The sequence below is a fragment of the Phacochoerus africanus genome, chromosome 13 (assembly GCF_016906955.1).
Source record: "Phacochoerus africanus isolate WHEZ1 chromosome 13, ROS_Pafr_v1, whole genome shotgun sequence".
Lineage (NCBI taxonomy): Eukaryota > Metazoa > Chordata > Mammalia > Artiodactyla > Suidae > Phacochoerus > Phacochoerus africanus.
Genome location: NC_062556.1, coordinates 18,240,849 through 18,265,034, shown reverse-complemented (window position 1 = coordinate 18,265,034; position 24,186 = coordinate 18,240,849). Strand labels below are relative to the sequence as shown.

The window sequence follows — 24,186 nt, the reverse complement described above, 5'->3', positions numbered from 1 at the left end:
TGAGTTAGGCTCGCTCAGCGCTGAAGAATCTAATAGGCTACTCATGTGTGACCTGCTAAGAACAGGTCACACATGAATCTAATAGGCTACTCATGTGTGACCTGCAGAGACACAGATGAGATGCTGCTCCAACTCAGCCTATTCCTCAGTTCAAAGAAAGCCCTATCTTAGTTTTAAAGGGCAAAAGTCTCAACCCGAGGTTGGAGTTCCCATTGTGGCTCAGCGGTTGAGGAACCCAACTAGTATCCATGAGGACGAGGATTCGATCCCTGGCCTCCCTCAGTGGATTAAGGATGCGACGTTGCTGTGAGCTGTGGTGTAAGTAGCAGACGTGGCTTGGATCCAGAGTTGCTGTGGCTGTAGTGTATGTAGGCTGGCAGCTACAGCTCTCATTCCATCCCTGGCCTGGGCACTTCTATATGCCCAGTCCAGTCAGAGGTAGAAAGGTTGAAAAGGCAGTCCAAACAAGTGAAGACACCAGCCAGTCTGGTGTCTTAAAGGCACCAGCTAAAAAACATCAGATGTGGCAACCACAAGCCAGGCAGTTGGCTATTTCATTTAGCTAGTGTGTATACAGAATGCAAGATGAGTTACTGAGGATGAGGTTCTGTCCTGACTTTTTCCCCAAACTCCGGACTCATAACCAACTTCATCAATGCCTGGAATGACCTCGAATTGGTTATATCCCAAAGTAAACTCCCATTTGCCTACACACACCCACTTACTCCAAACCTGCTCAGCCACCACCAGTCTTCCCCATCCTGTTTGCCCAGTTGCTCAGGCTAAAACCCTAGTGCCACCCTCTGTGCCTCTCTTTCCTCCTTGCCTCCCATCTAGTGCACTAGTCTCAGTCTTTCTCTTTGCAGCCCATTTCTCACCTTCCCACCATATTCAAGTTTCTGCACAAATGTACCCTCACACCCTTGCCTGCCCATGCTGTTAGAACAGCCCTTCCCCTACCGTCATTAATCTCTACCCTTCCTTCCCCTGCTCTGTTTTTCTTCGTAACACTTAACCCTTGCCTGAAAAATAATACTTGTTTGATGTTTGTCTCTACTACAAAAATGTAAGTTCTATGAGAGCTGAAATTCACATCTAGGAGTTCCCGTCATGCCTCAGTGGTTAATGAATCCAACTAGGAACCATGACGTTGTGGGTTCCATCCCTGGCTTTGCTCAGTGGGTTAAGGATCCGGTGTTGCCGTGAGCCTGTGGTGTAGGTTGCAGATGCGGCTCGGATCCTGCGTTGCTGCGGCTCTGGCATAGGCTGGTGGCTACAGCTCCGATTAGACCCCTAGCCTGGGAAACTCCATATGCCGAGGGAGCAGCCCTAGAAAAGGCAAAAAAAAAAAAATTCACATCTATTCCCTGCTTTATTTCTGGTGTCTAAAACAATACATAGTGGATTCTCATTAAGTATTTGTTAAAAGAATGAACTAGAGAGCTTGGCTTCTATTCTTCAGGGGATAGAGAAGAGTCTTTAGCAGGAAAGAAATGTGAGCCAATGTACATTTTAGAGAGATCACTGGCACGAAGATTGAAGTGGAGCCATGACGAGGAAAGCAGAAGCAGGGAGATGAGATGACCAGGAGGGACCAGGTAGAGGACAGTGGGGACAGGGCAGGCAGGCCACTTTCCACACTGTTGTCAGAACTCACTCGCGAGAGTTCCCATTGTGGCTCAGTGGTTAACGAATCCGACTGGGAACCTTGAGGTTGCGGGTTGATTCCTGGTCTTGCTCAGTGGGTTAAGGATCTGGCATTGCAGTGAGCTGTGGTGTAGGTCACAGACGTGACTCGGATCTGGCATTGTGGCTCTGGTGAAGGCTGGTGGCTACAGCTCTGATTTGACCCCTAGCCTGGGAACCTCCATATGCTGCTGGCGTGGCCCTAAAAGGACAAAAAGACAAAAAAAGAAGTCACTCGTGAATGCACATGTACACACCCACACACACATGCGCCTACCCAGAGGTCAGGTCATGGGACTTCCAGTGTTAATTAGGACTTGCTGGCTACAAGTAGTACAAAGTCAACATGATGGGACGTAAGAAAGGGGATGCGTGTTCCTGGAAAGCAAGGAGATCAGACCCCAGGAGCATGGATGTGATAGCATTTTCCAAAAAGAGCCAGGAACCAGGACCCGAGAAGCCATCATAAACTTTGACAGCACTCAGCATATCTGCTTTGTTTTTCTCTTTCTTTGATCTGGTTTTCTTGGTTTTCTGTCTACTAATGGGATTTAAAAAAAAAAAAAAAAAAGGAGTTTCCGTCGTGGTGCAGTGGTTAACGATTCCAACTAGGAACCATGAGGTTGCGGATTCGGTCCCTGCCCTTGCTCAGTGGGTTAACAATCTGGCGTTGCCGTGAGCTGTGGTGTAGGTTGCAGACGTGGCTCGGATCCCGCGTTGCTGTGGCTCTGGCGTAGGCCACCAGCTACAGCTCCGATTCGACCCCTAGCCTGGGAACCTCCATATGCCGTGGGAGCGGCCCAAGAAATGGCAAAAAGAAAAGGGTTTCTTGTAGCTCACAGCTTCCCAGTGTTTACATCTCCCTCAAGAAACCATCCCAATCTGAACTAAACTCTTCTGTTCTGAATTCTCTATATCTGGGAGGTGGGCAGATTGGCCCTCTGGGACTGTCATCTGTGCCTAGGGAAAGAGAGTCACGGAGTACAAACATGCCTGCTGGCAGTCATCCCTCTTTGTGATTGTGAGCCAGGTGGACGCCCTAAAGAAGCCCCCTGAACTTCCTCTTCCCTGGCTGCCTGCCCCTCGCTGTCCTACAGGACCCACGTCCTTCTTCCTCTGTACATGCTGAAGCCGTCTCCCGTGATGCTTGCTGACCATCCCAAATACACATTCAGTGTTCTCCGAAAGTTATACCCAGTCACAGCATCCAGAGACAGTGTGGTGAGGCCAAGTCCATGACCAAGCCTGTAGGTCATGTCTCTTCTTCTCTTTTGGTCTTCAACCAATTCCGCTATGCCGTCCCTGGACTCAGTCATAAAGTCGATTTCTACACATCTGATATACGATGGCAGAAGAGCCCTCCCTCTCCCATCATTAATACGTCATTAAAATAGTAAACTGCAGTGCAAACTCTTGATCAAAGGAGAAGAGAGGAAGGCGTTTCCAAGCCAGCTCCATGAATTGGCAGCCAGTCATGGACCTCCCCCTACTGGAGAGGGATTGTAAATGGTAGTATAGGGTCAGTGTATCTCATTCCATCAGTTTCACTCATTTCTTCAGTGGTGGACCGTGTTCCTTGGCCATCTTATCTGACTACCCCAGATTCTAGCCTCTGGGTGGATTTCCCTTGTCTGGTGGGCTTGAGGACCGTCCTGGGGAGAAAAGCATTGGGAAGACACCCCTGCAGAGGCTCTGGCTTTGGCAATCCCTTCCCGGGTGGAGCTGGCCTAGAGATTGCGAGGGAGACTGCCCCTGTGCTGGTTTGAGTTAGTCATAGTTCATATGTTTTTAACTTATAGTTTTTCTTCAGCTTCATTCTGTGGAACCTTTCTTGGCTGCCAGTTTCACTTTTGGAGAATTCTTGTTGAATCCTCAGGCCTGCTAGATCCAGTAGAAGGACCTTGGCAGAGCCCTACGTATTTCCATTGTTCCTGCTCAGCTACCGATGGAGACCAACGGACTCGTCCATAAAGTGCCCCGGCCCCCGTGACACACCTGTCCCTCACCGTCTGAATCAATACATTTCCTGAGTTCAGATGAAGGATATCAAGTTATCCAAATATATTTGGTCCATGCATTTCAAATAATGTGTAACAAGCGTTCCGACGTGAGGGGTAGCCGTCTGTGTGAAAGCCTTTAATATCACTCTCCCAACTACAGATAGGTCTGTGATCCTCCAGACTTGAAGAATAAACAAGTTAGGATTGCCAAGATCGTTTAGGAAACTGTGATGAGGGGGTGTTTTAGCAGGAAAAAAAAAAAGCTCTTCGGGGGACGCTGTGTGTTCACCTGGGGTTTCTGTCCATCGTCACGGCAAACTCCAGATCAGAACGCAGTAATCTTGCCACCAGCACTGTATTCCTAGCTGCCAAGACCCTTCAGACTTGGGAGTATAGCCCACACAGACAGCCTGCAGAGCAAGCACAGGCTGACAGCTCAGCCCGCTGCAGCTCACCTGTCTGCAGGTGCAGCCTTGCACTGGAAAGAGCGACACAGCAAACATGCCTTGTCCTTACACACCAGGGGCTGCTGCCTGTCCTGTCAGACATTATCATAGTTTTTATTAGGGAATTTTAGAACTAGTAATTTAATTGCCTGACCCTTTTTTTTTTTTTTTAGCCTATGCTTTACAAGTTTTAATGTCCAGTGCGAGTGTTTGAAATAACACAGTATTTTATCAAAGTAAATTTTGGGTCCAAGGTAAATAAAATATTGGAATATTTTTTCCCATTTTCATCGTAGGATGGAGGTTTTGTGTGGTCAAATATTAAAATATATTCTAAAGCATTGAAAATTGTGAAGTGTTGTATTAGTGGGGGAACAGACAGGTCGGTGGAACAGAAGAGTTTGAGGAACAGACCTAAATATATATAGTAATTACATATATGAAAATGATTTTAAATCAGTGGTTAGCCATTATGAAGATAAGTTAGATCTCCGTCTCAGACTTTACAATAAAGTAAATTTCTTCTTAGGAATTCCATTGTGACTCAGAGGGTTAAGAACCCAGGATAGTGTCTGTGAGGATTTGGGTTCAATCCCTGGCCTTGCTCAGTGGGTTAAGGACCTGGAGTTGCTATAAGCTGTGGTGCAGGTCACAGATGCGGCTTGTATCTGGTGTTGCTGTGGCTGTGGCATAGGCCAGCAGTTGCAGCTCCAATTTGACCCCTAGCCTGGGAACTTCCATGTGCTACAGGTATGGCTGAAAAAGAAAAGAATAAATAAATTTCAGTTAGGTTGTTTGTTTGTTTGTTTTGTCTCTTTAGGGCTGCACCCTCAGCATATGGAGCTTCCCAGGCCAGGAGTCCAAGTGGAGCTATAGCCACCAGCCTACACCACAGCCACGGCAATGCCAAATCCTTAACCCACTGAGCAAGGCCAGGGATCAGACTCTCCACCTCAAGGCTCCTAGTGGGATTCGTTTCTACTGCGCCATGACGGGAACTCCCAAATTTCAGTTCGTATTCTAATGTAAAGATTAAAATTCTAGAGGAAACTAGAGGTGAGTCTCCTCTAAGTTCCCCTCCCCAAGAGTGAGAAACCATGAAAGATTGATATAGTTCATCAAATAAAACATTTAAATATATATCAAAGAACATTATAAACAAGGCAACAAGGCCACATATATGACTAATGAGTTAATATTCTGGTCACATCACAAGCTCTTATAAATAAGTAGAAAAATAGTGACTAACCCAAGAGAAAAATGGGCTGAGGACATCGGTGCCAGAGAAGAAATGCACGTGCCATCTTAGGGTATCTTAGGAGATGTTGGAGATGACGTTAGCGGCCTCTCTCTCTCTCTCTAAATACATATACAGTTACAGCTGATGACCCGCTTCTTTCTACACTTCATGTTCTTCCTCTGTTTTTGCTTTTTAGGGCCACGCCTGCAGCATTTGGAAGTTCCCAGGCTAGGGGTCAAATCGTAGCTACATCTGCTGGCCTACACCCCAGCCAGAGCAACCGACACCACAGCTCACGGCAACGCTGGATCCCCAACCCACTGAGCGAGGCCAGGGATCGAACCCACACCTTCATGGTTCCTAGTCAGATTCCTTTCTGCTGCGCCACGACGGGAACGCCTGTGTTCTCCCTTTTGACATGGCCATCAACGTTCCGTCCTCGTTGTACCTTTATGGTTTTAAGTCAGTTAAGCAGACGCCTCATTTTTTTTTCCACAATTTTCTTCACTGCCCATGCCTATTTCTTCTTCTAAATAATCTTCTTTCAAGGTATTTAAAATAACCTTCTTGGGATTTAAGTAGAAATAAAACTTACGGCGACCAAAGAAAAAACGCACAACCTAAAAATTGCGAGTTATGTTTTATTCGGGGACCTCACCGAGGACCACGACCTGGGAGCCAGCCTCTGACGTAGCTCTCAGGATCTGTTCCAGAGAAGTAAGGGAGGAATCAGGACGGAAAGGAGTTTTTGCTGCAAACAAACATGTAGCCCAACATCAAAAGATTACTGCTCATCACAAAAACAGACATCTCGAGTTTTACTGATTGGAGAGCTTTTCTCCGTATGGGAATATTGAAAAGTCTGGGCCCACCGAAATTATTCCTTAGAGATGCATATTAAATATCCGGGGCCAGTATCCCTTTTTTCTCCATCCTCACTTCCCCTCAGGACACACCATAGGTGGCGGGTGCTGCGGTGGCCGACGGCCGGCCACCTTCGTTATTTACTGAAAAAGCAGGCAACTTTTTAGTTTTGTATTTATTTATTTTTGCCTGCACCCGTGGCATGTGGCAGCAGGCATCATTTTTTGGGGTCCGCACTTGTTTGAGGACTAATTGACAGCATTGTAATGGCCAGCCTTCCTAACCAGGTGCAGGTGTTTCTCTGCGGGTATTGAAATGGAGCTTAAAACAACTCTTGGAAAACGTTGATCTCCTGCTCAGAACTTCCTGGCAGCCTTTCACCCTCTGCTTCTCAAATTCGTTTCCAGCTTCCTTTGCTCCAACTCTTCTCTACAACCTGGCTGGTTTTCTTTCTTCCATTCAGACCTTGGCCTCTTCCCACATCGCCGCTTCCGTCGGCGAGGTCCCCCTGACCCTGCACCCCCCTTCCTCTCCCTCCAGGTTGTACCAGCGTCCTTGACAACTCTCCACCCCAGAGGGCGTTTCCGCCTCTGTCCATAGCGTGTATTGTATTTCCCATTCAGCAGTTACGTGACTTGGTGACGAGTACTCTCTTACTTTCCTAATTGCTCTTTGGTCACTGTGTTTATTTTGTAAGCCTCTTGCAGGCAACAATGCTGTCTCACATTTTTTGTGGGTTTTTTTGGCCACACCCAGGGCATGTGGAAGTTCCCAGGCCAGGGATCAAACCCGAGCCCCACTGCAGCTGTGCCACAAGGGAACTTCCCGTGTTTCTTTATATCCTCTGCTGGGCTCTTGTGTAGAGGAGCCACTCTCCACCTGTGGCTCTTGAGCCCTGAAAACGTGGCTAGTCCAACTGAAATGTTCTGTAAGTGCAAAATGCACTGTGCTTCACAGACTCAGCACAAAGGAATGAATTTGTAATTGTTGTGTTGATTAAATATTGAAAGGCTAGTATTTTGGATATATTCGGTTGAATAAGACTTGATAAAAATTCACTTCACCAGTTTCACCTGAGGCTCCTAGAAGTTCTTCAGTTGCACCTGTGGCTCATGTTATGTTTCTGGGGGTGGCTCTGAGCTCAGTGACACAAGGTGCTTCCAACTCCGGTGGTTTGAGATGAATGAAAAGAAGCAGGGAGCCCATTTCCCCTCATCTGAAGAGTTTTATCCCAATCTCCCTTTTTCTTGGTTGATGGGGAGCAGAGGATTACTAATTTGTGGCCCTGCTAAGCCGGACCAAATCCAGGGAACAGACGGTAATTAAAGAAGAAACTCATCTGAATGTTAAGTAAATGCTAGCTCCAAAGTGAGATCTCTGACACTGTGAGATGCAGGATGTAATTTGAGAGAGCTGCCAAGATCTTACCCTTTTGAGTAAAAAAAAAAAAAAAAAAAAAAGGCGGGGGAAGGGCCCGGGATTTAGAAAGTGCTTAAGTGGGTAACCTCCTCTAAATTAAAATATCATTAAATTGATGTTTTATGAATGAATTTATATGAATTTTTGTTTCAAAACTAAATGAATGTTAAATGAATTTTTGTTTCAAAACTAAAATGTGAAGATAAAATTGAAAGTGTTTTCTCCTACAGAAAACCAAATGAATAAGAGGATAAGCATTGGAAAGGGCAAAGAATTGCTACGTGGATGCTCAGGGCCAAAATTAATAGCAAACACAGAAACTGATGTGCCTGATGGGATATTGGGAACAGCTGGCTTTTTTCTCCCTCTGTGCCTCTTCCTGTTCTTCCCGGCTCTCCTTAAGTTCCTGTCCTTTCTTTCCTCTCTTAAAAAAAAAAACAAAAAACAAAAAACTGTTTCCTCCCTTCATGTATCTTTCCTTATTATATTGCTACACTACAGCACACTTAAAGTACTTCTTTAATTCACCCCCAATTTTTTTTTTGGTCTTTTTGTCTTTTTGCCATTTCTAGGGTCACTTCTGCGGCATATGGAGGTTTCCAGCTGGGGTCTAATTGGAGCTGTAGCTGCCGGCCTACTCCACAGCTCACAGCAACACCAGATCCTTAACCCACTGAGCAAGGCCAGGGGTGGAACCCGAAACCTCACTGTTGCCAGTCGGATTCCTTAACCACTGAGCCATGACAGCAACTCCACCCCCAATTTATTTTTGAATATAGTATATATAGGGATCTGAATTCTTTTTTACAAGTAGTTAATCAGAGCATGATTTCTTGAACACACCATTGTTTTCTCACTGATTTGTAATTATTTTTGTCTTGGTAGGGCCACACCCTCGGCATATGGAAGTTGCTTGGCTAGGGGTCGAATCGGACTGTAGCTGCCATCCTACTCCACAGCAATGCCAGATCCTAGCCGCATCTGCAGCCTATACCACAGCTCACGGTAACGCCAGATCCTTAACCCACTGAGCGAGGCTAGAGATCGAACCCAGGTCCTCATGTTGGGTTCGTTACCCTGAGCCATGACAGGAGCCCAATAATTATTATTGAGTTTACTCTGGGTAAGGCAATGTTTTAAAAGCTTTGTATTTAAATCATGCTTATGTTTCTTTTTTTTTTTTTGTCTTTTTGCTATTTCTTTGGGCCACTCCCTCAGCATATGGAGGTTCCCAGGCTAGGGGTCGAATCAGAGCCACAGCAACGCGGGATCCGAGCCGTGTCTGCAACCTACACCACAGCTCACGGCAACGCCGGATCGTTCACCCACTGAGCAAGGGCAGGGACCGAACCCGAAACCTCATGGTTCCTAGTCGGATTCGTTAACCACTGCGCCACGACGGGAACTCCCTAAATCATGCTTATGTTTCTTAAAGGTTTTCCTTATGTTTAGATATGTTAAAGGAATTTTTTTTCTTTCATTAAATAAGCCATTAAAAAAATACAAAGTTGTTTTTCCATGTAGATCCCACTTTTTTTTGCCCTGTCCTCTACTTTAAGATAGGTAGTGGAGGAGTTTCCCTTGTGGCTCAGCGGTAAGGAACCCAACTAGTATCCACAAGGATGTGGGTTCGATCCCTTGCCCTGCTCAGTGGGTTAAGGCTCCAGCGTTGCCATGAGCTATGGTGTAGGTCACAGATGTGGCTCAGATCTGTCGTGGCTGTGGCTGTGGCTGGCAGCTACATCTCCAATTCGACCCCTAGCCTGGAAACTTACACACGCTGCACCTGCAGCCCTAAAAAAGACCAAAAAAAAAAAAGGTAGTGGAGTTAGGGAGAACAAGAAATTCCACTTTTCCATTTCTAATCAAGGATATTACTTTATAGGTGTCTTTCACGTCGCAGAGAAACTGCAAAAAAGGACATGTGCGCTCTGCCCCGAAGACCTTGACTATAGCGTCCTGTACTTTTCACAGTCGGAGGACTTAGCTGCTCATGAAAACTGTTTGGTAAGTTACTTGAAAACACGTGCGTCCTTTTCGGGACATGATTTTGGAGAGACAGCCGTGAGTGATGGCTTGACGCGAGATCTTCATTGCTCATGAATCGAACCTGGGCGGCCTGGGTGACAACCAGGAATCCCAGCCACTTGACTAGCTCGAGGCTAAAAGCAGAATTGCCCTGATTCTTGCCCTCCTCTTTCAAGGAGGCAGAGACCATACATGCAGGTACAAAGTTTGTATTTAGTCACAGTACAACTTGTGGGAGAGCACACAGAAAAGTCGTTTGTTGAAGACAGAAGCAAGACAGTAACGCACCCCAAAGAGGAGGGCCGGGCCCGGTGCCCTCCCGAACGAGGAGCTCACCAGGGAGGTGATTTAAATCACCTGCATGGGACAGATCTTCCAGGTCGTTGTTTTCCTTTGGCCACTTATCTTGTCTTACTTCTCACAGCTGACCGCACCCGGGGCCCTTTCCGATCTGTGTGCCCATCTTTTGGCTGAGATGGATTCCAGAGCATAGGGGTCTGGGGCGTCATCAGGACTGATTTTGGCTGGGCGCCCCTCCCTTTTTGGCTGCTCGGAGTCCTTCTGCGCATGTGTAGCCTGGGGGGGGGGCTCCCCTTGACCCCAGGCGTGATTGATGTGCTCTTCTTATCTTTTCACTCCAGCAGAGCTCAGCTCCTACCATTAACTTTCTCCTTGACGTGTCAAAGAGAAAAAAGCAAGGCCCAATTTACTCAGCCTGGTAACAGGGACCAGCTGTTCTCAGCCCAGGGGGCCCATCTACCTCCTACCTCAGAAGGAGGTACCAAAATAGATACATGTACATGGTACACGAAGAATAACCCTGTTGGGCTTTTTAAGTGGGGATTTGAGGAGCAGGGTTTTTTTGTATTTTGTTTTTTTTCTTTTCTGGCCGCCATGAGGCATATGGAGTTTCCAGGCCAGGGATCAGGTCCCAGCAGGGCTTTGCAACCTAAGTTGCAATGCTGGATCCTCAACCCACTGTGCCGAGCTGGGGATCGAACCTGCGTGCCAGCACTCCCAAAACACTGCCCATCCCATCGCACCACAGCAGGAACTCCTGGGGAGCAAATTTTAAACTGTTTCAGATCTCAATACCTTATGATTGCTTTTAATTTTGTTTATAACTGATCAAACACACAAAAAATTATGATAAGCTTTTCAAAGATATTTTAATATTTCAAATGTAACAGATACCCATAGACATTTCACCCAGATGTATAAAGTCATATTATGTGATATTTGCTTCAGCTCAATAGTTATTTTCATGTATTTTTGTATAGATAGTTAAGGACTCTCTACTTGTCTCTGCTCTCTTCTCTCCATTCCTTTCCTCTCCGGAGGTAATTGCCATCACACATTTTGTGGTTTGTATTATCTTGCGTTTTTAATTTTATTCACCCACCACATATGTAAGTATTTATAAACAAGATATTTTGTTTTACATGTTCTTGGACTTCATAGCATTTCTATCAAGTTCTGTGTTATTGGATTTATGCATATTGATAAACGTAGCTCTCATCTTTAATTTTCATTGTTATGATATTCCACTTCATGACTGTAATCACCATGGAGTTACTCTGGAATAAACACTTTGGGTTTTCCAGGGTTTTTTATGTGGCTGGCTGTCAGGAGCATCCTTCCCTGGGTCTCCTAATTCATGGTAGAGTTCCTCTGGTCTGGTGCACATAACCCAAAGCAGAGCTGCTGGCCACAGGAGAGGAGCGTTTTGCACATCACATGTGCTAAGTTGCTCTCGAAGGGATTGGACCAAGTTTGACGTCCACCGTTGTTTCTGAGTTCATTTCTCTTCTTCCTTGTCAACACTTGATTCTATGAGATTTATTTATTTTGGGGGGGATGGTAAGAGAATGTTTAATTTTGTAAGAAATTGCCGAACTGTCCTCTAGCATGGCTGTACCATTTTTATATTCCCACCAGCAATGAATGAGAATTTGTGTTGTTTGTATTTTAGTTTATAATTCCCTAATGACATAGATGACATGTGACATTGAGCATCTTTTCATGTACTTATTTGCCATCTCTCTGTCTTCTTTGTTGTCTGTTCAGATCTTTTGTCCAATTTGTTGTTGTTGTTGTTGTTGTTGCTATTTCTTGGGCCGCTCCCGCGGCATATGGAGGTTCCCAGGCTAGGGGTCGAATCGGAGCTGTAGCCACCGGCCTACGCCAGAGCCACAGCAACGCGGGATCCGAGCCGCGTCTGCGACCTACACCACAGCTCACGGCAACGCCGGATCGTTAACCCACTGAGCAAGGGCAGGGACCGAACCCGCAACCTCATGGTTCCTAGTCAGATTCGTTAACCACTGCGCCACGACGGGAACTCCTTTTGTCCAATTTTTAATTGGGTTGTTTGTCTTCTTATTAAGTTTTAAGAGCTCTTTATATTTTGGGTACAATCATTTATCATATGTATCTGACAAGCATTTTCTCCTGATCTGTGGCTTTTCTTTTCATTCTCTGGATCCATGGTTCGCTGTCTGTCATGATACTCTGAGATTTAATGTTCTCCTCTCTGATGGGTGTGAGATGGTCTTTGCTTGTTTGCATTTGCAGTTCCTAGATGACTTAGTGGATTTGATCCTTGTTTGCTGAGCCTCTGTGCAGTTGAGTTTTTTATTTCTCTGACTTGTGTTCGTGGACTATGCTTTATCTTTGAGATCTTGGTTTTGCTTTTATGTATTTATATATAAATAAATTCTTATGCTTTATTGTATATGCTGGATTTTAATTTTATTTATAGTGTTCTCTGTCATATAGAAACTTGTAATGTAATTAACATTCATCATCTTCCTTTATAATTTGTAGAATTTTTTTCTCCTAAGAAATTCTTTCTTTTCTTCTTCTTCTTTTTTTTTTCTTTTCTTTTTAGGGCCACATCTTCAGCATATGGAAGGAAGTTCCTAGGCTAGGGGTCAAATCGGAGCTGCAGTGGCCAGCCTACGCCACAGCCACAGCAATGCCAGATCCAAGCCATGGCTGCAACCTACTCCACAGCTCATGTCAACACTGGCTCCTTAACCCAGGAGCCAGGGATTGAACCCACATCTTTATGGATGCTAGTTGGGTTCTTAACCTGCTGAGCCACAACAGAAACTCCCATATTTTTTTTTTTTTGACACTTTGAATTTTGTGATCAGTGTATCAGATTTCACAAAAATTTCTATTGGAATTTTAACTGGAATTCCACTGAATTTATAGATGAATTTGGGAAAAAATAGACACCTTTATAACATACGAGTCTTTCTATCCATTAGCCGGGTCTCTCTCTCCAATTACCCAAGTGTTCTTTCATGAATTTCAAAAATGTCCTGCACTTTTTTTTCTGTAGAAGTCTAGAACTTTAGGTTAGGCCTATTCCTGGGTTTGGTTTTTTGGTTTTGTTTTGTTACCTTTCCTAATACTTTTTAAAAATGAGCTGTTATTGGTATACACAAACACTGTAGATTTTTTTTTTTTAATATCACCCAACAATCTTGACAAACTCTCAAGTCTAAAAGTCACATTCACCTGGATATTTTATTTGGACAATTCTCATACGTAAATAAAGATTTTTTTTAAATTTTTGGGCCTCTTAATTTCTGTTTTTGTTTTACTACATTTTTCTAGAACACTGGGTTACAGTGGTGATTGGAAGCATTTAAAGTAGTGAGCCTTGTCTTAGTTCTTATGTTACTGGGATGCTTTTAAGGTTTTATCATTAAATTTGTGTATACCTGAGGTTTTTAATACTTTCACTTTATTAAAATTAGGAAGTTCCCTTTTATTTCTAGTTTGCTTCAAGTTAAAGTATTGAATCTTCCATTAACATTTAAAGTAATTATTGATATGTATGTTCTTATTGCCATTTTATGAATTGCTTTGGATTTGTTTTTGTTGCTCTTTTTTCTTCCCTTCTTCTCTTGTTCTCTCCTTTTCTGGTTTGGTGACTATCTTTAGTGTTGTGTTTGAATTGATTTTTCTTATTTGTGTGGATATCAGTTGTAGATTTTTGGTTTGCAGTTATTCCGAAGTTTTGATATAAGAGTCTATACATATACAAGATTGTTTTAAGCTGTTGTTCTCTTAATTGCAAGTGTATCTCCAGTGTCCTGCATTCATACCCTCCTCACACTTTCTGATTTTGGTGGCATAATTGTGCGTGGATGATTTCGTATCTTTATTGTATATATACTTTTACTGGTGAGCCTTGTCATTTGTGGAATTTTTGTTTCCTGTTGCGGCCATTTCTGTCTAGAGAGGTTCCTTTAATATTTGTCATAAAGCTGGTTGAGTGTTGCTGAATTCTCTTAGCTTTTGCTTATCTGTGAAGCTTTTGATCTCTCATTCAAATCTGAATGAGAGCCTTGCTGGGTAAAGGAATCTTGGTTGGAGGTTTTTTCCTCTTATCCCGTTAAGTATATATCATGCCACTCCCTTCTGGCCTGCAAAGTTTCTGCTGAAAAATCTGCCAATAACCTTATCAGGGTTCCCTTGTATGTTATTTGTTTCTTTTCCCTGGCTGCTTTCAGTATTTTCTCTTTGTCTTTAATTTTGGTCAGTTTCATTAATATGTGTCTTGGGGTGTTCCTCCTTGGGTTTATTTTATTTTTTTATTATTATTTTTGTCTTTTTGCTATTTCTTGGGCCACTCTCACAGCATATGGAGGTCCCCAGGCTAGGGGTCTAATTGGAGCCGTAGCTGCCAGCCTACGCCAGAGCCACAGCAACACGGGATCCGAGCCACGTCTGCAACCTACACCACAGCTCACAGCAACGCTGGATCCTTAACCCACTGAGCAAGGCCAGGGATCAAACCCACAACCTCATGGTTGCTAGTTGGATTCATCAACCACTGCGCCATGACAGGAACTCCCTTGGGTTTATCGTGCTTCCTGGATTTGAGTGAGTGGTTAGGGAAGTTTTCAGCTATTATCTCTTGGAATATTTTTTTCTGTCCCCTTCTCTCTGTCTTCTCCTTCATCCACCCCTATAATACGGATGTTGGTGCGTTTAACATTGTCCCAGAGTTCTCTGAGACTCTCTTCATTTGTTTTCAGTCTTCTTTCTCTTTCCTGTTTTGCATTTGTGATTTCCACTAATCTGTCCTCCACCTTGCTTATTCATTCTTCTGCCTCCTGTATTCTGCTGTTAGCAGCTTCTAGTGAATTTTTATTTCAGTTATTGTATTTTGCATCTCTTCTTGTTTAAGTTTTATATCCTGTATGTCTTTGCTCAGTGTTTCCTGTAAGTTATCCATCTTTGCCTCCAGTTTATTTCCAGTGTCTTGCATCATCTTCAGCATCAACAGTCTAAAGTCTTTTTCCTGGACGCTGAGAATGTCCCGATCACTTAGCTGTTTTTCTGGGGTTTTTTCTTTCTCCCTCATCTGAGTTATAGTTCTCTGTCTTTTCATTTTTACAGGTTTTTGGTGTGGTGACCTTTTTACAGATAATAGAGTTGTAGCCTCTCTTACTTCTGGTGTCTGCCCCCCTTGTGGCTGATGTTGATATGGGGGACTTGCTATAGGCTTCCTCATAGGAGGGACGGATGCCTGCCCACTGATAGGTGGAGCTGATTCTAACCCCTCTGGTGGGTGGGGCTTTGTCTCTGGGTGAGATTATAGGTGGCTATGTGCCTGGTGGGGGGGTCTTTAGGCAGCCTGTTTACTGAGGGGTGTGGCTGTGATCCCACCTGGATTGTTGTTTGGCTTGGGGCTTCTCAGTGCTGATGGGTGGGGCCAGATTTTCCCAAACTGGCCACCTCCAGAGAAGGGCACGCTGACAAATATTCCCAAGAGCTTTGCTTCCAATGTCCTTCCCCCACAATGTTCCTGTTTTCCCAGGAGGTCCTCCAAGAACTGCAGTCAGGTCTGACCCAGATTCCTCTGGAGACTTTGCTTTGCCTTGGGACCCAGTGCACGTGAAAGTCTGTGTGCGCCTTTTAAGAATGGGGTCTCCATTTCCCCCAGTCCCGTGGAGCTCCTGCACATAAGCCCCACTGGCCTTCAATGTCAGATGCTCTAGGGGCTCTTTCTCCCAGTGCCAGATCCCCACACGTGAGAGTTTGATGTGGGGCTCAGATCTCTGTGAACCAGTTACTTTCCAGTCTGTGGAGCTTCCCACCAGGAGGTGTGGGGTTACTTATACCACGTAATCACCCCTCCTCCCTCTTGATGTGGCCTCCTGTTTGTCTTCTGGAGTAGGATATCTTTTTGAAAGTTTCTGGTCCACTTGGTTGAAGATTGCTCAGCATGTGGTTGTAAGTTTTATTGTTTTTAGGAGAGAAGTTGAGCTCCAGTACTTCTATTCCACCATCTTTTGAGGAGTTCTAAAGTGTTGAATCTTATGAAATGCTTTTGTCTGCATCTGTTGGAATGATATTCTGGGTCATTGTAATGATCTTTCCCCTTTTCTCTGTCCATGCACAATGCTGGATGCTTGCTTTCTTTTTTCTTTTTTTTCTTTTTACGGCCTCTCCTGTGGCATATGGACGTTCCCAGGCTAGGGGCTGAACCAGAACTGCAGTTGCTGGCCTACGCCAAAGCCACAGCAACACAGGGTCCCAGCAGCCTCTGTGACCTACTCCACAGCTTGTGGCAATGCCAGATCCTTAACCCACTGAGCAAGGCCAGAGATTGAATGTGCATCCTTATGGACACTGTGTTGCGTTCTTAGCCCACTGAGCCACAACAGGAACTCCTATTTTTTAATATACATAAATTGATTTTTTTTTCTTTTTTCTTTTTTGCTTCTTAGGGCTGCACCCATGGCATATGGAGGTTCCCAGGCTAGGGGTCAAATCGGAGCTGTAGCCACTGGCCTACGCCACAGCCACAGCAATGCCAGATCTAAGCCATGTGTGTGACCTACACCACAGCTCATGGCAATGCCAGATCCTTAACCCACTGAGCAAGGCCAGGGATGGAACCTGTGTCCTCATGCATGCCAGTCAGATTTGTTAACCATTGAGCCACGATGTGAACTCTCCATTAATTGATTTTTTAAATATCTCAAGCCTACAGAAAAGTTGCACTCATAGTACAAAGCACCTTTTCTGTTGGAAGTGATAAAAGAAATTTTCACGTATATTGAGATACAGAGAAGTCATTCTGGCTTCTATATGAGTTAACTTGAATTACATGCTAACTAAAATGCCTGTTTGTTGCTTGTCAGACATACATTGTACATCTGCTGTAATTATTAGAGAAAAAGACACATTGACCAGAAATAAGGCATGTCCATGTTAAAACTAATGATGAAATGCCCCCTCTTTCTGGACGTCAATGCTGATACTCCTTTGATGATAAGACTCCCTTCCCAGGTGCCAAGGCTATGCCGACTCACCGTGTATAGCCTAGTCTGTTCTTTTTTCTTTTTTTTCTTAAACCTTGAAGAAATGTAACCTTGACTTGTTTAATGTTCTTTGTTTTGACAAGATATAAAACTGTGTTGGAAACCATGCTTTTCCGGAACAGTTTCTCCGAGTTACCTGGGAGGTGGCTTCCAGGCCAGTCCTTAGTTTGGCTCCAATAAGACTCTTTTCTCTTCTAGTTATAGATTGTTTATTATTTCATTGGCAGAACCATTTGAAATTAAATTGAGACAGGATGTGTTGCCTCCCCTGAATGCTTTAATATGTATTTCAGACACACACATTCACGTGATCACAACGTAACCATCACCACCAGGAATTTAACACTAATATAGTTCTACCCCCGAATCCTCAAGCTGCCCAGGTTTAGGGTCAGGTGTTCTAATAACTTTCTTTATAACAAGACTCTGATTCTCAGCTTATATTTGGTTTTCATGTCTCACATTTTCTCCTTTTAATCTGTTAGTCATAAGTTTACATGCTTGTTTATTTTGTGCTGTTAAACGATTCTGCGATTTAACGCTGTTGGGTCATGTTTTATTCCAGTAAACTGTTCATGTTAATTTGCTGCCATTTTTAATTAATTTCATTGGTATAATTTACATCTAAAAAGCACCCATTAGGTGTACTGTTTGGAGAGGACGGAGACGTGTATCTAGCAAGGTAACCGCGCGGCCACCACCGCCAAGACCACAGTGTTTCCCCAGAAAGTTCCCTCCTGCCTGCTTGCAGTCACTTCCTCCCCAGCCCCAGCCTGGATAGCATGAATGAGCCTGTCTTTCTCGTCTCTGTGAAAGGAATCCTACAGTGTGTATTCTTTGCATTTGGCTTCTCTTGCTCAGCACAGGCTTTGGAGGTTCTTCCGTGTTATTTCCCGTATCTTTAATTCATTCCTTTGTATTTCTGCATAGTATTCCATTCTACGGATAAAGCACAGTATCTTTATGCAGGTGCCTGCTGATAGCCCTGTGCATTATTTCCAGTTTGGGGATAGTAGGGTATATCTGCTGTGAACATCTGAATATGAGTCTTATTGTGGACATATGCTTTTTCTGTGTTATATTCACTAGGTTTTTTTTAGATTCTCCATATAAGTGATAACATGCAGTATATGTCTTTCTCTGTCTGACTTACTTCACTAAACATAATATTCTTGAAGTCCATCTATGCTGTTGCAAATGGCAAAATTTCATTCTTTTTTATGGCTAATACTCCATAAATTGTGTGTGTGTCGGCGGGGACATCTTACATTCATATGTTGAGACACTTAGGCTGCGTCCCTACTTTGGCTTTTGCAAAGCCTGCTACTATAAGTATTGGGGTGCATATATCTTTTCAAATTAGTGTTTTCATTTTCTTTGGATATATTCCCAGAAGTGGAATTGCTGGATCATATGATAGTTCAATTTTTAGGTTTTTGGGGGGAGCCGAGCCTGTGACATGCCGAAGTTCTAGGGCCAGGGATCAAACCCACGCCACAGCAGGGACCCAAGCCACGGCAGTGACAATACTGGGTCTTCAACCTGCTGAGCAAGGCCAGAGGTCGAACTTCACATCATCCTCGTGGGGAAAACGTAGGGTCCTTAACCTGCCAGCCCACCATGGGACTCCACTTTGTGATCTTTTTGAGGATAGACATTCTGACAGGTGTGAGGTGAAATCTCTTTATGGCTTTCATTTGCATTTCTCTGATGATTAGTGATACTGAGCGTCTTTTCATATGCCTGTTGGCTGTCTGTATGTCTTCTGCAGAAAAATGTCCATTCAGGTCTTCTGGCCTTTTTTTTTTTTTTTTTGTCTTTTTCAGGGCCACACCCTCGGCATGTGGAGGTTCCCAGGCTAGGGGTCTAATCAGAGCTGTAGCCACTGGCCTTGGCCTACACCACAGCCACAGTAATGCCGGATCCTTATTAACCCACGGAGCAAGGCCAGGGATCGAACCTGCAACCTCATGGTTCCTAGTCGGATTTGTTTTCACTGGACCATGATGGGCACTCCTCTGCCCATTTTTTTGATTGGGTTGTTTTTTGATGTTGAGTTGTATGAGCTCTTTGTATGTTTTGGATATTAACCCCTTACCGGTCACAACACTTGCAGATATTTTCCCACGTTCAGTAGGTTGTCCTTTTTGTTTTGTCAGTGGTTTGTCAATGCAAAAGCTTTTAAGTTTAATTAGGTCCCATTTGTTTATTTTTGCATAGGTTTTCCTTGCCTTTGGAAATAAATCCAAAAAAAAAGAATATTGCTGTGGTTTATGTCAAAGCGTGTTCTGCATGTGTTTCCTTCCGGGAGTTTTATGGTGTCTGGTCTCACACTTGGGTCTTTAGTCCATTTTGAGTTTATTTTTGTATGTGATGTAAGAAGATGTAGTTTCATTTGCTTTAACATGGAGCTGTTCAGTTTTCCCAGCACTCCTTATTGAAGAGATTGTCTTTTCTCCACTGTGTATTCTTGGTTCCTGTTTTTTCTGGCCACACCCATGGTATGCGGAAGTTCCTGGGCCAGGGATCAAACCCATGTCACAGCCGTGACCCAAGCCATAGCATTGGCTACACCGACTCCTTCACCTTTTGGCTACTAGGGAACTCCCTCTTTTTGCCTTCTTTGCTTGTGGTTATATGCTTTTATTTTTCTTGGGTGAATACCCAGAAGAGGAATGCTGGGTCATAAAAGAAGTGTGTTTAAAGGTGATTACTTCTGCCAGTAATGTGTAAGAGTTTCATTTGCTCCCTCATCGACACTTGATGTTTTCAGTCTTTTTAATTCTAACCAGTCTAGGCAGTGTGTTTTGGTATCTCATTGTGGTTTTAATTTGCCTGAGGGTTACTGATATTGAGCATCTTTTCACGTGCTTATTCGCCATCTGTACCTCTCCTTCTAAGAAGTGTCTGTTCAGATTTTTTGTCCATTTTTGCTGAATAGTTTGTCTTAGTGGCAAGAGTTTTTCCTGTATTCTGAATACAAATTGCACACATTTTCTCCCAGTCTCCGGCTTGCCATTTTGTTTTCTTGGCAATGTCTTTCACAAACGCAAAAAGTTTTGGTCTTTTTGTCTTTTTAGGGCCACACCCAAGGCATATGAAGGTTCCCATGCTAGGGGTCTAATCGGAGCTGTAGTCACCAGCCTACACCACAGCCACAGCAACACCAAGATTATTAACCCACTGAGCAAGGCCAGGAATCGAACCCTTGTCCTCATGGATGCTAGTTGGGTTTGTTAATTGCCGAGCCATGACAGGAACTCCAAAAAGTTTTAATTTAGATCAACTTTTAAAACTTCTTTCTTTATAGTTTCTGCTTTTTATAAGAAATCTTTGGGAGTTCCTGTCGTGGCTCAGTGGTTAACGAATCCGACCAGGAACCATGAGGTTGCAGGTTCGATCCCTGGCCTCGCTCAGTGGGTTAAGGATCTGGCATTGCTGTGGCTGTGGCACAGGCTGGTGGCTACAGCTACAGTTAGACCCCTAGCCTGGGAACCTCCATATGCTGCAGGTGCAGCCCTAGAAAAGACAAAAACACCAAAAAAGAAAGAAGAAATCTTCTGAGTTCCTGTCGTGGCTCTGCAGTATCCATGAGGATTTGAGTTCGACCCCTGGCCTTGCTCAGTGGGTTAAGGATCTGGCGTTGCCGTGAGCTGCAGTGTAGGTAGCAGATGTGGTCAAATCTGGTGTTGCTGTGGCTGTGGTGTAGGCCAATAGCTACAGCTCCAATTGAACCCCTAGACTGGGAACTTCCATATGCCTTGGGTACGTCCCTGAGAAGACCAAAGAAAGAGAGAAAGAAAGAAATTTTTGCCTATGCCAGTGTCAAGAAGTTTTTCTTGTGTGTTTTTCATGCCCTTTATTATTTAAGTATATGTGTAATGTTGATCTTTCATTTGCAGGTAGTTTAGGTTCTTTTGGGCTCAAGAAACTCTTAGAAACTGGAGCCAGCCTAACCATAAAGTGGGCTCTGTAATAAGTTACAGGGGCAGTTCATGGCTCCTGAAGGCAGGCACACAGCGGGGGCCCAAGAATCAGGAGCTGGGACGTGGTCCGAGAAGTCCTCTCTAGCCTTCATTTTCTTTTTTCTGTCTTTACAGACTGACTCACCCTGACTGTGTGTGGCTCAGAGCCTAATCCACTCTCCTAGGATAGGGACTTGGGCCCAGTTTGGTGTGAGGGCCCCAGCCAGGTCCAGTTAGGCTCTGGGGGTCAGGGTCAGGCAGTAGAAAACATGCCTGGGGATCAGGACCACTCCCAGAGGACATCAGGGTGGCTTGAGAGCTGCTCACATACCCCAAAAGGTGGCCACCGTTCTCCCCTCCAACCCCCCTTCCACTCGGGTAAGTACTGGGGGGGGGCAGGCTACTACCATTACCTGCCCTGCAGCTTTCAGCAGGCCTTTGTGCATACTCTGGGTTTGTTTTTTTGTTTCCCAATCTGCAGCTGTATTCTTCAGGACTTGTGGAATGTGAGAGTGACAATCCAAGTGACCACGAGAGAAATTTTGACGTGGAATCCGTAAAGAAAGAAATCAAGAGAGGAAGGAAGTTGGTAAGTACAAATGACTGTCTTATACAAGATGAACGGGCCTCAGGAATGCCTTCAAAAGAGAGGTTATCTGAAAGATTATGTGACTGATAAGCCACGGATAGAGATGAATCTTGGAGAGCTGCAAGAGGTGGGGCCTGTATTGGAAACAGTATTTAATCTTGTATTTAATCTTTTAAAGTAAACTACAGCACACCTCCTTAGCACAGTAGATAGGAGTTAGTAGAAACGAGCTACTTATCCTTTGGTTGTCAGTAGAAGAAACTCCACCTCACACTGGCTCTAACATAAAGTCTACTTATTTTCTCACTTCGCCAGAGGAAAAACTGGCATCCAGGTTGGTTGATTCAGTGGCTCAATAATGTCATCAAGGGTCCATCATCCCTGCCACCCTCCTGTCTAAAACATCTGCCGAGGCATCCTTTCTTGTTCCTATCCATCCAAAGTTCATCCCCAAGCCCAAAATAAGAGCCCTTCTGAAGGTTTAATGAGGCCACACCCTCTCTCTGCACCCTTTGCTAGAGGCCACCGAAACTAATCAGGATCTCGCCTTGGAGCCCACATCAGCTTCCTCCGGGAAGGAAGGATGCTGAGCAGTCACCCTGCTGGGTCCACTGCCGTGGACGCCCTCCTCGGGGACAGGCCCTTCACAGCTGCATCAGCAGTACAGCAAGCTCCAGCACCAGCACCCTTGCCGCCGCCACCACAGTCAGCTGAGTGAGCTGGCGCAAACTTTTTTCAGTCCTTGCAAGATGTCAGCACATCGTGGGCGGTTTCCGCACCACCTGATGTGCTTGGAGGGGCAGCAGCACCGGTGCTCGCTCGGTGAGCAGGCAGCTCAGCACAGTGGGGGCTTAGGAAGCCTTCCTAGCCTTTCACCCCCTTCCAGGAAGGCGGTGAAAATGAGGATGGGGAATCCCAGAGAGAGGGGACGGGGTGTGCAAAAGCGAGGGAGGCAAGAAAGGAGACACCGCCCGTTCCTTAAACTGTGCGCAGGGAACTGTGCCTGGCTTTCCCCTTCCTGACCTTGCGAAACCGCATAGAATGTCCTGGAGGGCGAGACACCATGCCTTTGACATTAGCGATGAATGGCTGGTGTTCACTGTAACCAGGAAGGCTTGGGGAAGCACCTTTGTGCATTGTCTGTGCGCCGGTTAGAGAGGCGCCCGACAGCACGTCCCTGGCAGTGGAACTGCTGAGTCAAAGAGAATTCCCTTTGGAAGTCTTGGAAACGTGCTGACAAACTGTCCCCCAGAAAGACCCCACCGCTTTATTCTTTCGTACATAGTGGACGAGAGAGCACTTCTCCCAGCCCTCGACAGAAAATGCACGTCAGAAACCGTGTTGATGTGCGCCCTCCAACAAAGCTCTGTGGTTAAACATGCCCCCTCTTGAGGACCCCTCCCCTCCTCCCCTCCTCCCGCGGTGGGTCCGGCAGGGCACAGTCAGTCCCCTGCGGACCCCCCCGCCCCGGGCGCTTCCCCAAAGCCCCGCCCTGGGGCACTGGGCCGTCCCAGGTCTGCACAAGCCGAGTGGCGCCGGCACTGGAGCGGTTGCACAACTGGAGAAAAACCCACAGATGTTTTAACTGATCTTAGATTCAGCCTGTTGACACGTCGCCCTCCACTCTCCACGTTGACTCGTTCATTTCCTGTCCTCTCTTTTTAAAACCTTTCCCCACCCCAGCTTCCCGTTCCCAAGTTGATGACTATGCCTGATTTTTTTTTTTTTTTTGATAGACTTTATTTTTAGGGCAGTTTTAGGTCACAGGAAATCTCAGGGGACCGTACAGAGTCCTGTGTTTCTCCTGCCCCCACGCATGCTCAGCCGTCCCTTTATCAGTATGCCCTGCTAGAGGGGACATTTGTTACAACTGATGGACAACAGTGACACATCAGAAACACCCAAAGGCCATAGTTTCCATTAGGGTTCACTCTTGGTGGTGTATTTTTTTTTTTCCTCATTCTTACCACGAAAATGGAGGTGATTAGACCAAACCACTGCCCACCCCCAACCCCCGTCCCCAGACTCAGACCCTCCTGTCAAAGCCAACCCTCCACTTGGGCTTGGGAGTTGTCCGCCTTCCCTCCTTAAGGACTGACTTTGCATTTTCCTCCGTCCCCTGCACATCAGTATCCCCTTGTACTAGATTATTCTCATCAGCATAGAAACATGATCAACTGACCATGTCATCTTAAAAACAAAAAAAAATTCCTTAAACACAAAAAGCTGGTCGATTAAACTGTCACTTGCCTGTCCTTAGTTGATTTTCAGCAGTGTCATCCCACAGAGGTCCCTGCCCTGTGGCTTGGAGCACTTTCTGTGACTTCCTGGACACACCCTGCGAGTGTGTCTCTTACCGTTCTGGCTGCTGTTCCCCAGGTGCCTTGGCTGTTTTTCCTCCTCTGCTCCACCTCGAGGGTTTCAGGGCCCAAGGCGAGGCTCTGGGCTCCTTCCTCAATGTCAGAATCCTTCCCAAGTGACCTCCTCCAGCTCTCATGGCTTCAGTACCATTCTTATGCCAGGGACTCTCGCTCGAACCCTGACGACCAGCCTGACACACCTACATGGAGAGCTGACAGCATCTCATATGAAACTGG

The 24,186-nt window shown here is 45.2% G+C and overlaps 1 protein-coding gene across 1 annotated transcript in view; it reads left to right on the top strand.

The window, feature by feature from the left end:
• The window catches only part of SETDB2 (SET domain bifurcated histone lysine methyltransferase 2), a 93,785-nt gene that overhangs the window by 47,960 nt on the left and 21,639 nt on the right, over nt 1-24,186 (top strand). The window contains exons 12-13 of the mRNA XM_047755916.1: nt 9,541-9,662; nt 21,482-21,589. Of these exons, the coding sequence (XP_047611872.1) occupies nt 9,541-9,662; nt 21,482-21,589 (230 nt within the window). The remainder of the gene's footprint in view (nt 1-9,540; nt 9,663-21,481; nt 21,590-24,186) is intronic.